Genomic DNA, 13,591 nt, shown 5'->3' with positions numbered 1-13,591 from the left:
GACATTTTCGTGTGAATGAATGTTTTGAATTAATTAAAGATTTTTGGTGCCTTCTAACTTCCAACTGGTAAAAATAACCCCGAACTTAAGCGATAACTTCCGGGGTTTTGTTCAGAAAATATTACTTCCATTTCCAACACACAACACAAAAAACCGGTAACATAATAAGATAAGCTGATTTATGTTACCTTAAGGGTTAATTTGTATTGCTCACGCAACAAAACGGCAAAGCCAGGATGAATGGTTGCGTGAAGGAGTAATGAATGTACCTTAATGTGTGTCGCTTACTGTAAGTGGGTCGTAAGTTATACGAAAACAAAATTCTTATGTCAACCTTACAAAAAGTGTTGAAACGTGTGAAATATGATTAGAATACAATGCTTTAATTAAAAAAGATTAATTCTAAAAAAGGTAAAAACATTAATAAAAAATAAAACGTGACCAGAATTCAATCCAAAACGAAAATTTGAGACTTCACGTTGGGATATACACACACTCGTATATATTCGATTACATGCTTTTAATGTAATTTAACTTATTGTGCTACCGCCTATTATATGCGCCTCATTTGAACAAGAAAATGTAAGCAACAAAAAACAACAACTTTTTTTCAATTTTTCCTCTTTTTAAACAAAGTTTTACACACCCAACCAAACGCCTGTGAAGCAAGCTCAAGATCGATTTCTTCATTAAAATTGATTTTAACCGATGGTATACAAACTTCTCTTTTAATTCTCTTTCTCTCTCTCTCTGTCTCTGACACTTTCAGCGTGTACAAGAAAACTTCCTCCAATCAACTGTTGACGCTGTACCTTGGCAGCCGGGAGCTGGTGGCACGAAAGGGCGTCATCGAACCGCTCAAGGGTGTGCTTTACATCGATTCGAAAATCATCAACGAGGCTAAAATATACGGACAGCTTACACTGACGTTCCGGTAAGTAATGGCAGGTGCTTCCGTTAACCGGTCCTTCATATACGGCGAGGGTAGCTGATGTGAAGTGTGTGTGTGTTGACCATAAGCTCATGGTGTTTTAATCACTCAACCCTCTGTGTTGACCGGCTGTCGGCTGTGGGTGTTGATGGCGATGCAACGGAACCACCTCCTCATGGTCCATCACTTAATGGTTCATCCAGGTGGTATAGAAGAAGGCTTTTTTCACCCAAAAAAAGGATAAGACAAATTCAAACGAAACTTTTGCCCCGGGCAAACCATGTTGTAATACTTTCTCCACTAAAACAAAATCGATGTTTAACGCGGCTACTTTGGAGCAAGTTCATCAATCCATTACCAAGCTGACGGCAGTACCCGGGCGACCGAGTTCTCCACGGAAATATGTCGAACAACTTGAAAAACATTTGCAAAAAAAAGAAAGAAACCCATGCGGTAATTAATTTTCACTCCGATTTTGGTTTATTGAGTTTCTTTTTTTTTTGTTTCTTTTCCCGTGCGTTCTTCATTACCTATCTTCATTTCATCCGGCACCACGACAACGACGAACCTTGCAATTACACTCTTCGTGGTATCCTTCGTAATGATAATCGTCCGAAATACCCAACACTGATGATACCTGACGGATCCTCGGATCTCCCGTTTTTCTTCCCTTCCTCTTGGACAGCTACGGACGTGAGGATGAGGAAGTTATGGGACTAAAGTTCTGCAATGAAGCCGTTATTGCCCTGCAGCAATTTTGGCCAAGACCTGTTAGTGCCGAAGCGGATTCATTGACACCCCTCCAGGTAAGTGTGGAAAGGTTTGGTTGAATAAAACAGTAGCAGAAGATATAATTAAGTAATCGGAAGGGTACGATGCGAGACGAAAGCTTCCATTCTGGGTAGACCATTTCTGTTCAATCTGTTTCGTGTTGAGAAATTGTTGCTTATGTGTAATTATGTATATGCTATGAGGAAGAAAAGCCCGAAGCTTTCTAATTGTACGATTTATTTCATTCCGGAAATTTGTTCACCAAAAAAAAAGAAAAAGGACATTTTCCAGCAAAAATTATTTCTTGTTATTTTCTCTCTCATGCTTTGTGGTACGAAATTTGTTTTCCCTGTAATGTAAACAAGCTTAACTCTTCTACGCCTTCAACAGTGTTTTTTGCTCTCAACAAAACTCCAACCAAACAATCCAGCCCACGGCTGAACAACGATCTCTACATTCGGAGAAAGCTATCGTACAAAAATATGCTTCTACATGACGGGACGGAAATATGTTGTTTACCGTGATAGCACACACAATCCAAACATGGTCCATGCTCACGAAATTAATATTTCTATCCGACAGATTCTCACTTCCTGGCCCACCCCCTTTGCGGTTAGCTTGTGGAAGAGCTTTGGTTTTTATTTCACTTCATACTCCATGAAATAGAGACGGTTCTTAGCGAGCCAAAACAAAAAAAGAAAACAAAATAAAACAATAGGATGAAATTCTTACCAAGGAAAAAAGAATGAAATCTGCTTCGTTTTTACCGCTTTATTGTAACCGCTTGTGGAAAGAAAGACACATGCGCTACGCAATTGAAGTCTTTATCCGGCTTTATCTGGGAGAATATCCAATAACAATTAGAACTAACGTTTGTAAAGTAAATTAATTAGAATTAACTTGATGCAACTTCTAAAGTACCTTCACGATATTTCACGCAATAACTGACCAATGGCTTTGCTTTTTTCTCTTCTCTTTCTCAATTTCAACGCCCTTTCAAACTGAATATCCGCTCGGTAACTGTTTCACTGCGTTCTAAATCAATAACACAACAGGAAGCACTGCTTGAGCGGTTGGGCAAAAATGCGGTTCCGTTCGCGCTGGAAATTGGCACACTGGCCCCACCGAGTGTACAGCTTTTACCGGCCAAACGTTACACCGGAGCACCGATCGGTACCAGCTATGACGTTCGCGTCTACACAGGTAAGTGGTTCCACTTCCGGCCATATGTAGCGCGTGAAAAACAAAACAAAAGGCCCATCGTTCGTGGGAAGATGACGGCAGCACGGCAGAACCGTCGTGACTGAATCGTGAAGGACGAGCGTCATTGGAATCTTCCGGTGGTGACAGCACAGAATGTGACACCCTTTTTTTGCCAAGGGCTAATTGATTTACGATGTCCCTTCCGGTGTGGTTGATTGTGTTTTTCTTTTTCTCTCTCTCTCTCTCTTTTTTTCTCTTTCTCTATCTCTTTGGTGAACAATTTCATATCTTCCATGACGCTCGGGGACCAATATTCGCTGGTATGGAATTTCCCTCCACCATAAACGCACCGAAATCACCGAACCGCAGCCGAAACATCCGGCGACGAACGTGTCCAGCGGAGATCAACTGTGAGATTAGGTATAAGATTAATCCATAAGATCTGCCTTGATAGTACCAAAGCACCGGCCGCACTCGAGACGGCAACCGTCAACAACTCGTTCAGCGAGCCGACCGGTACGACCGGTCCGAAAAGCCCACCGGCCACCCTAGCACCGCAAGCATCGATCGGAACAACGGCCGGATCAGGCACGGACACTAATGCCAACACTACCACCATTCCACGAGCGCTTCGGTTACGACTGTCGCCAAAGTCGCTCAAACTGTCCTCACTGCATCGGCACAGCAGCAGCGTAGACAGCACGAACGGTGGCATCAAATCGTACGGCGATCATGCCATCATCGAGCTGACGGAAACGAACAAGGTGGGTGGATGAACATATCGCCCAAAAAAGCGGGTGGGTAATTTATTGCCAAAGCGCCTACGGAAACCTTACGGGTAAAGCTCTTTCTAATAGCAGGGGTTTCTCTGTGTGTGTTTGTGCGCGTCGAAAGGGAAAACCGAGCAGTACGAGAGATAAAATGAAATGAAGGATAAATTGAATCCAATACAAACTGCAATCAATTTTCGCAACAACAAGAAAAAAAGACTTGTTTTCGTTGTTAAAATCATTTCTCAGAATCTATGTTTTCAGAACGCATGTGTTTCTGTGTGAAACTACTAGGCTCAGTTACCTCAATGCTTCTCCTAACGAAAATGTTCGATTTAGAAGGATTCAGGTGGATTTCGTTCTTTTCGCATTAAGCTTTTTGCGAGGTTTATGTATTTTTATTTTTTGTTTTGTTGAAATTTTTGTACGAAAAAACCCAACGGTTAATCGTTTCGCATGAAGTGAGAGAAAGGCTTACGACGAAACACATTGAAAATCCTTTCCCTTCGATAGTTGTTCCGCGAAAATTTAACCCAAAACTTCAAACAGATTTAACGAGAGGGCGGGTTTTTTGTAACACTTCTATCGTCTCGTTTCATATTACGAATTTGATTAAATTTACACAAAATTCTTGAAACAATTAATTAATTTGGTGTAAAAGCGTGTGCTCCATTTAATATTTCCACCAAACAAATTTAGCCACATACACGCACACAAAATATGTCCAGCTCGGTATCGATCTAAACACACCGGCAAACCGGGTGAAACCGGTTATACCACATTACCGCTTAAGCAAACAGACCCTCATTTGATGACGCATGCAGCAAACGTGTTTAAAATTAAGGCAATTTTCGTTAAACACCAGGCGCCTCCATCGTTAGCAGCAAAACGTGGTTTTGTGCGAAATGTCGCATGCCAAAATATCATAACGGCATAATACCGGTTAAGTAAACAAAAAAAATAATGACGCAGAAAAAACCATCGGACAGTTTGGCAATTGGCCAACATTATAGCATACCGGGGATGGTTCCAAAAATAATAAAAAAAAACACACACACAAACAGTTATCATACATTGCCTAATGAGATGTGACAGGACATCTGACTGGAGCATCAGGTCAAAAATATTCGCCCACTCTTACATCGCGGTCGAGCATCACTAAAGAGATAAATTGATGACAAGCACTTTGGCGAAGACTTGCGTCAGTTCCGGTGAATAATAACTACCCTACGGGAAGCGGTAGTTTCTGTTCATTCCGTGAACAGCAGCATCATCATCATCATCATCCTCATTGGAATGTACACATGCCCGCTTTGTTGCGAATCATTTATTCACGTCCAGTGGGACCAAATTTAGCGCATCACAAACACATGCTCTCGGGTAAACGGGTGTACCGTGACATAAGCGAAGGTACCGCATTGTAACGACACTCCAGTGCGTGCTGCCATCTTAGTGCAAAATGGATAGTTTGGTTTTGTGGTAGAGTGCGAGCTATTTTTACTTCGCCCTTTCCGTACGGCCACACGAATGATCAGCTACATCGTGCATGGATAAGTAGAAGTGCTTGTCTTTTTCACCCATCAACCACTCGAACCATCTCCCTCCTCTTCGCTTGCTTTCCCTTTCACAAAGAACAACGAATTCAAGTTCCAAAAGACAACAAGAGTCCTGCAGCTTGTTTTCCGGCTGTTTCGCTCTCCCAAATCTGCCAGCTATCCAATTATGAAGGTCATTATTTGCCTTTATGATGAGGGATCATTTCGGTTGCCCCATGGACCCACATTCTACAGGCCATCTTCAACGGAAGGAAAGATCGTAGAATGAACAAAAAAAACACACACACACTTGCGAATAAAACAGGCCATATCGAGAGGGAGTGCTCAATAGCCACTAGAACATGGCAACGATGAATCCTGTCCCTTCATCTCTTTGCGGATATCTTCGCATAAGGTACATTCAAATGGATGTACGGTAAATCGAGACGTAAATAATTGATTACGGCCCCAAAAAGTCTTCATCCGGGACCAAGAAAAGAACTGTAGCGAAAAGGAGATCAAGCAAAGGTAAAGGCCTAAAGGTTTTTAGTACGTGTAAAGAAAAAATCAATTTGTGCAAACTGTAGAACATTCTTTTTTGCACGTTCAAGGATTGCATACTTGAAATAAATTAGCGTGAAGAAGAAAGCAAGTTGAACCATTGAAAAGGCATCTGGATAAGTGGAGAAAGAATTTAAGGATGATTTCGAGAGCTAATTATAGCAAGTTTAGTGTCTGAAAATTTCTTTGCTCGGACAACCAGTTCAATAATTCTTCGTCTAAAACTTATTAAAACTACCTTAACTTTTTTTCTATGTAATTTATTTTACTTAGTCTAGTTGAAAAGGTCGTTTTTATTCTGTATGAAGGGCCTCATTCGTTAATCGCGTCCTTTCTAGAAAAGATAAGAACGCTTTTAAATACATTCCAATACTGATGACTGTCAACTCCCAGATGAGTTATTCAACTCATGAAAGCTCTAAAAGTGAGCTGATTGAATCATTCATGAGTGAGTTGATGATCGCCCCAAAGAGTCGTGACTCATGAGTTTAATAACACATTCTCACATCTCTATGAGTGAGTTACATCGCACAAGAATTATAACAACTCTTTCTATACTATTCGAATTAATTCACTTACAGGAATAAAATATTTCATTCATTCATTCACTCTCACTCACTCACTCACATCTTCAAGAGTGTGGATGCTCTTAAGAGAATAAACGAATTGGGTCGTTTTGGTATAAGTTTAATGATATGATCAACCAGATGAAGTTTGCTGAATTTCTGGAAGTTTTAAAGCAGAAAGATTTGAAGATTTCAACAGCAAGTCCCAAACATCCATCATTTTTGGGTCCATGTTTCGATGCTCTTTTCTATATCGTAGCCATTGACCTATACAAACCCAGTTCGAAGAAGTTTTTTTTGTCGTTTGTTCTAAGTGTCTATGATAAAAAGGATTTACAAACTGCAGAAAATCTTGATCAACGTGTATAATGGTTTGGCTTTTATGATTTGCGTCTAAAAAAAACACGGTCCCTCAACCAAGAACCTTCATTTTATTAAACCGCTTTTTTCTACCCCGTTTTTTTTTTGTTGTTGTGTACCATAAAACATTTCCAGGGCCCGCAAGTGTCCGTTGATAAGCCGTTCCTGTGGGCAGATGGACGCGTCAACCTGAAAGCGTCGCTCAACAAAGCTGCCTACGTGCATGGTGAAAACGTTACCGTCACGCTCGACATCAAGAACGACAGCCGAAAAATTGTGCGGAAAATTCGGGTAAGTAATCCCAGGATTCACAACACGCTCGGTAGCGTGTGCGGGTCTTTTTTTTTTGTTACTTATTACACCGTTTTCCATTGGTGATGGCTGTTGTGATCGAAAGGATGCCGATCGCGTCCATACAGCCGTACTCACAGATATTCTGCACACAGAATTCAACTATTTTTAACGTTAGTGGGAAACTTTTTTCTTCCATTTTCTCTCCGTGCATATTCTGCCCGATGAAAAATGACGTAGAACAGTTTAGAAATTCAGTACGCAGAACACGACGAGACACTTTTGCAGCTTTTGCTGCGCTGTGACAACTTCCTATTACGATGAAGGTCCACAACCATTACACCATCCAAGGGTCCATCCCGTAGACCGTGGGATGATAATAAAAGCTTATCCTGCAGCATGGATCGTTGGAATGGAAGATTATTTGTTGGAAAGAAGAAAAAAAAGCTCTCGTTGGTGGGACAGATTTCACGAGATTCGGACGTCACACGTTCCAAAAATCTGAAACATTCTGGTTCGTTCCTCGTGCTACAAATGTCACGAGCTGATGTTTCCAGTTTTGTCTGCACGTTAGCGGGTAATCATGTTATTTAATTTATTCCAACAATGGTCATAGCGATACTAGTTTTCGGATCGCTCCACAGTTGGTTGTTCAAAACATCCCCTTAGCTATATTTTCGGCGCATTGCCGACTGAACAATGGTTGATTGTATTAATTGAGTTATGCTTAAATCTGTGCCATGATTTAACAATTTGACGCATATTTCCAATTCGCTATTGTTGCCCGGAAACATTGTATTGCATTACGGTATGGAAATTGAAAATGAAACCAACTCCACCCCCAATATCAGCTTCCATGGACGAGCACTTTTTTTTGTTTAAAGCAAATGCAGTCGTAAAACGATGCCTCTGAATAATTGAATACATGTAACGGGAATCCAATGGAAGGATATTAAATTAAATTTATTACAGTCCCACCCATCGTAACGTTAGCCATAGTCGGGAAGAACCACAGTTTGATGCGCTTCATCACCCACAGGCACAATCAAACTAAATGCTTTATAGCTTACTGATTTTATTACGCATAATTATAAGGATTAATGTTGGGTACAAAAAACCAGGTTCGCTTACATTCCACCGCACACAATCATACCCGGTGTCCCGTGACGTCACGTGAGCCCACGCGAAGCGCAAAAACTGCAAGAATTGCTAATGATAAACCAACATTGTCTCGAATTAATTAACTGCGAGCAAGCAAACTACAATGCAGAGGAAACTTTACATTAATGCATGCTTAACAACCGGAATTTCCTTTTTTTGTTTTTAATTCCCATCCTCTACTGCACGGACGGTCTGATCCGTTAATGTGCTTTATTGGTTTCTTTAGCTTACAGCGTCTTGCTCCGTCTTCTACAAGGGTTGACCCTTCGAATTACGGCAATTGGCCCTAGCTCAAGGCAAACTCAAACATGGCAAACAGATTTTTCATTCCGCACCGTCGACATCGTTTCTTGTGGTGTCTGTGTGTATTCATTGCCCGGGTACGACCACACCACGTCATAACAGGGAGTGTATCTTCTTCCTCGTTAACTCTTTCCGCCATGGCGAGGGGACGGTTTCTTACGGGATTTCTCTTTTCACAGATACCAGGCCGTTTTTAGTACCGTTCCCATGCATATGCCCCCATTTTGGCGCAAATGTAAAGCTTTGCATGAATATTCATGAGACTTTACATTTACTTTACATTAGACTTTGAATTTTAAAGAAAAAAAAATGGAGATACACTGAGGCCCCATTCATCCCGTTCGGAATGCTCAGATAATCCCACTTTGAAATGTAAGCGTTACAGCCCTATAACACCGACCTAGGGGAATTGGAAACGTTCTACAACCCTGGCAAGACTACCCGGGTGTGGGAAGATACCAGAAGTTAATCTGTTTTACAGTATCAGCATGTTTATCCATTGCCATTGACAATAGGCAAAGTACACTGGCGGAAGCTTACAATAGACCAGGAAAAAGGCCAGACTGGATAAAACACCTGAGTTCCTTCGTGTGCTGGTGAAACGTAACGAGTTCTGCCTAGTGCCAAGACTGGGCCGGCGCCCTATTTGCTGCACCATGGACGAACTAAGCAAACATGCTGACGGGTGCCATGGACTCATGCCGTCAACACGTATTCGGCTTCCCACTCGGCAAACAGAACCGAGCAAACTAAAGCACCGCTTCTTGCTTTATTCTTCCATTGCATGGTTCTACCATCCCTGGCAGCTGGTCGCCGTACAGCACGTCGACGTCTGCATGTTCAGCAACGGCAAGTTCAAAAACATCGTCGCCGAGGTGGACGTCAGCAAACACATCGGTCCGGGTGATACGCTCCACGCATCCTACTCGCTGCTTCCGGTTCGAGGTAAGTGATATTTATGGCCTGATGGATGGCACATTCCATGCGATAGGTACGCTCGATGGATGTATCGCGTTTGCCCGACGTCCCGCGGAGACGGCAGCAGCTTGAAGTGCGTTACATGTTCCACGAAACGCAACGGTGTAATAGTAAGCTCCCGGAAGCAAGCAAATGCAAACCCATATCCCTTTCCAAGTCTCGTTCCGGATGAGTTCTCTACCAACCGCGGCATCACTTTTTTCAGCCTCCAATAAAACGAAAAAAATGAAAAAAGGAAGTGTTTTATAAGAGGGAAATCATCAAAAGGATATTTTCCTTTTTTCGCTGTGGTTTCTATTACGATCAGGAACATTCAAACTATATGGTCGATAAATTATGTACATCAGTTGCTGCTTTGTACGTCTCATATTGCTTCCGGTTGCCCATTATTTGATGCTAATGCGCTATCTCAAAACACATTTGCAGGCACCACCAAAAACTGGATCGCTGTGGAAGGTGCCTTATTTAGCAGCAACAGTGCCGATCCGAGCTCGTCCGCCTACAATTCCAAGCTGGCAACGAGCGCTCCCCGTGGAATGCTTTCCGTATCCGCCACCTCAACCGAGGAGAAGAACGTGTTCGCCATCTACGTCTCGTACTACGTCAAGGTGAAGCTAATACTCAGCAGTATGGGCGGTGAGGTATCGCTCAAACTTCCGTTCGTGCTTGGCAATGTGGAGCTCAGTAATCCGGACGCTTCGAAACCTCCCGACACGCTGAGCGGTCTCAAGAAGTTGCGCGAACTGCGCCGAAAGTCATCCGCCATTGCCACCAATGGTGGTGTCGGTGGTAGTTTAGACTTTACGCCGTGCCGGTCACCACTGTCCAAGGAGCTCAGCTTGCGCGATGTCGACGAACCGCCGGAAGATGAAGCAACGGCCCACGGCAATCGGGTGCGAAACCTGAACCAGCACAATCAAACCATCGCAAGCAATCGGAACAACACTTCACCGACGGCCAGTGGCACTGGTGATGGGAACGGGGAAGAGCAGGCAACTATCAACAGCCGCAGGGAGTTGTTCAAGAACTCCAAGTTTAATGACAACCTGAGCAGTACAATCGACATCATTACCGAGGACTTCCAGACGATAACGGCCAACATTTCGAGCCTGATCACCAAGTCCGACTCGAGCAAGTCCAATCTGAATGAGGCGGGCGTTTCGTGCAACCAGGAGATCAGTGTCGAAGCTCAGATACACTGTCCACAGTCGGCCGGTGATACGGCGACCGAGGACGGACCTGTGGGTATTTCACCGCAACGATCTCCCAAGCGATCTCCCCAACGATCTCCTCAGCGGGTGGAACATTGATAGTGAAGGGAGAGGTCCTCGGTTCTACGAACAGTATTCTCTACTCATACGTCGTATGTGATTGTCGGTGTAATTCGCTGTGTACGTGTGTATGTTTAACTACGCCATGAGGTGTTTTGGCGGCACTTTTCTAATGCAAAACGCTCCTCAGCTTGGCGTCTGGGGCAAGAGACTTGGGGGCAAGTAAACAATACAAAAGAGTCGCCCTTTTTTCTACTTGTAGCAATCGAAGTGTAAGAACAAATCTACTAGTCCCTCCTTGTAGCCCAGAGGCATTGTACTGAATGTAGATGATAGGCAGTGTAGCTTAGTGTGTAGGTTAATGTAGAGTAAAAAGACAGCCAAACTAACAAACAAGACAGAGCGCAACAAAACGCCCCATTCGTTGCGGTTGAAAGCCACACAAGCCCAATCGAATGGGCGTAACGAATTCTATCTTGTAACGAAGTAAGTAACAACCTGTCAGGGACTGTACCGTACTCCGGGGTTAACACATGCCGGGGATCGGGTCGGTGTAGTAGCTTTAACTTCTACAATCACGCACGTCGTCCGTGGTGGTGCCGCCACGGCATATACATACCCAACCGTAGCAAACCGTATTTAGCAGGGAAATCTTTCTTCCTTTCGCGCATCACAACATGTCTCCGGAGGATCACTTCAAACGTCAATCAAACCTGAACCGTAACAGTCATCCCTGTGCCTACAAAAAATTTTAGGGAGCCCTACTGGCTCAAGTGCAAGATCTGAGAAGAAGAAAAAAACACACACACACGAGTTTGCAAGTAGTTGCTCATTTCACTTTCAGCCCTTCCCCAAAAACAAGATAAACAAAAAAGTGCGCACCAAGTCTTTTAACGGTTTGAGTTCTGTGAACTTTTTAAACAACTTTTTGGCGTGGCGTCTCCATTGCAAAACGATTCCCGTAACAACCGGGAAAACCATTTAAAGGGTTGGATTGGGGGGGAAAATGAGATAATATTACAACAATAACAACTTGTTTCCTTGGGATCATGTTTGGCAATTGGATATTTACCGGAAGCCTTTATACATAAGCCCACTGTCACTGATACATATCGCAATTTATATACATACAGACACACAGAAATTCTTCACATACCTGTACCAGAATTTGTATGCCGATGCCAAAAACTAAAAAGCGATTATTTCGTTAGGTACTTTAATTTGCTTCAACCATTAACTTTCGGTTTTAATACTTATTCCCTCTTGGCTCTTGTTGCAATTAAAAACGGATTAAAGCGTGTGAGATTTTCTAGCTAAAGGAGAAAGAAAAAAAACAGAATTATTAGAACAATTTGTCACGAATAGTTGGTATTGGACTGGTAGACAATTGTTTCTTACAAATGTTTGTTTGTTTTTTTCTAATAACATGCTAGTTAATACTGTTGCGAGTAAGCATATTAATGGTAAAGAAAACACAGCTAATTGTTGGACCAAACACTGGCCCATGAAGTAGAGAACCCATGTTAAGGATGTAGGAGAGTGTTTCATTTTCACGTGTTGCTTTATTTTTATGCCATTCCAGGTGCGTCGTGCCATGAGAAAACCATAAATCATAGGCACAGCACTCAAGTTGGACAAGCGGGCAAACTTCCAATGTGGAAGCATCATACATCGTGCGTAAATTGCACGAACACGAGCTAGTGTAGGTATATGTAGGACATTAAGGGAAACCTTTCCTTACCTCCCCGCGCGGGAAAAATGGTGGATGCTGTGCGTCTGCTCAAATTTAAAGGAAAGCGACAAGATAGTTTACCTTTCCGTTTGCGTATTGCGCTATACTGGTTAGAGTCGTACTAGGTATATACTTATATATTAGCTATTGTGACAGTACCATTAAGTGTGGCAAACGATATGTAGAAACGATACTATTACAGGGAAGGAATTAGTGGTGAAAACGCAACTGCAGTGCACTGTTGCTGGTTTCAGCTTAACTTCCCTCTGCCGAGTACTAATACTACTACAGCAACTACTACTTAATACTACTGCTGTAGGTGTGTCTACAGTGTCTAAACGGTAAAGAGATATTTAAACAAAAAAGAACGAGTAAATAAATTGATGTTTTGTACGAAAACATAACCATGCACAAGCGAGTTTGGTTTCGGTTCAAACTTTCATTCAGCTACCCCCAATACGACCAATCGCTACCGAAAAGGTAGGTGAAGGAAAGAAAAACATATTGAATTTCATTACATTACAGCCTGGTATTAAGCAAATAGCATTCGATACATTGCCATCGTTCGATCGATCCGAAAAGATCATCCCCGCCGATAAACGATCGTAAATACCACCCGGTGAGCTTTCGTCGGAAAAAGGTAAACCAAAGGTAGCATATGCTTTCTGGCGATGGTTTTTCGAACGCAGTAGGCCGTTGTTTTCCGTTGCTGTCGAAGCATCGCGTTGCAAAACAACCGAACCGTTTCTCCTACGAACGCAAAAATCGTTCCCCAGTAGTCAATGTTTTAAGGATTACAATCCTTTTGCTGCGTGTGTAGGGCTGCGTCTGTGTGCTACAGCGATGTATAAATATTTATAGAACATCGGGACGAAAAAAAAACGCCGCACAGTAAAATCGCACGACCTGCAGAAAGTTCCTGCCAGCAAAGGTGCATGGTGAATGGTTTTTGGGCATTGAAAAAATCGAAACAGCCGTTGCTGTTTATTCGAGGAATGCGTTGAAACGAAACCGATAGTTAACAATTCGGTGGATAACGTCTCCTTAGTGAAATCCTTTTTCTTTTTTTTTTGTACTTTTGTACGTGGAAAATCATCTCAGACATGCTTTTTTTGTTGTTGTTTATACAAATGATGCCCTTTCCCAGAGGATTGAATT

At 42.6% G+C, this 13,591-nt stretch overlaps 3 protein-coding genes across 5 annotated transcripts in view; all 3 read left to right on the top strand.

Moving 5' to 3' along the window:
• LOC125764978 (uncharacterized) overlaps positions 1-12,851 on the top strand; it is a 42,524-nt gene extending 29,673 nt beyond the window's left edge. For all 3 annotated transcript variants that reach the window (XM_049429774.1, XM_049429775.1, XM_049429773.1), the window contains 7 exons: positions 770-934; positions 1,617-1,737; positions 2,758-2,905; positions 3,275-3,669; positions 6,833-6,988; positions 9,259-9,397; positions 9,857-12,851. In XM_049429774.1, the coding sequence (XP_049285731.1) occupies positions 770-934; positions 1,617-1,737; positions 2,758-2,905; positions 3,275-3,669; positions 6,833-6,988; positions 9,259-9,397; positions 9,857-10,740 (2,008 nt within the window). In that variant the 3' untranslated portion in view covers positions 10,741-12,851. The remainder of the gene's footprint in view (positions 1-769; positions 935-1,616; positions 1,738-2,757; positions 2,906-3,274; positions 3,670-6,832; positions 6,989-9,258; positions 9,398-9,856) is intronic.
• Positions 1-13,591, top strand: part of LOC125765000 (angiopoietin-2-like) — a 201,689-nt gene that overhangs the window by 5,190 nt on the left and 182,908 nt on the right. The window lies entirely within an intron of this gene.
• Positions 1-13,591, top strand: part of LOC125764939 (non-canonical poly(A) RNA polymerase protein Trf4-1) — a 132,496-nt gene that overhangs the window by 87,299 nt on the left and 31,606 nt on the right. The gene's annotated exons all lie outside the window — the stretch shown is intronic.

The sequence above is a fragment of the Anopheles funestus genome, chromosome 2RL, assembly GCF_943734845.2.
Source record: "Anopheles funestus chromosome 2RL, idAnoFuneDA-416_04, whole genome shotgun sequence".
NCBI classification, from domain to species: Eukaryota; Metazoa; Arthropoda; class Insecta; order Diptera; family Culicidae; genus Anopheles; species Anopheles funestus.
Note: the sequence above shows the minus strand (reverse complement) of the source record. Positions and strands in the feature narration are given on the sequence as shown.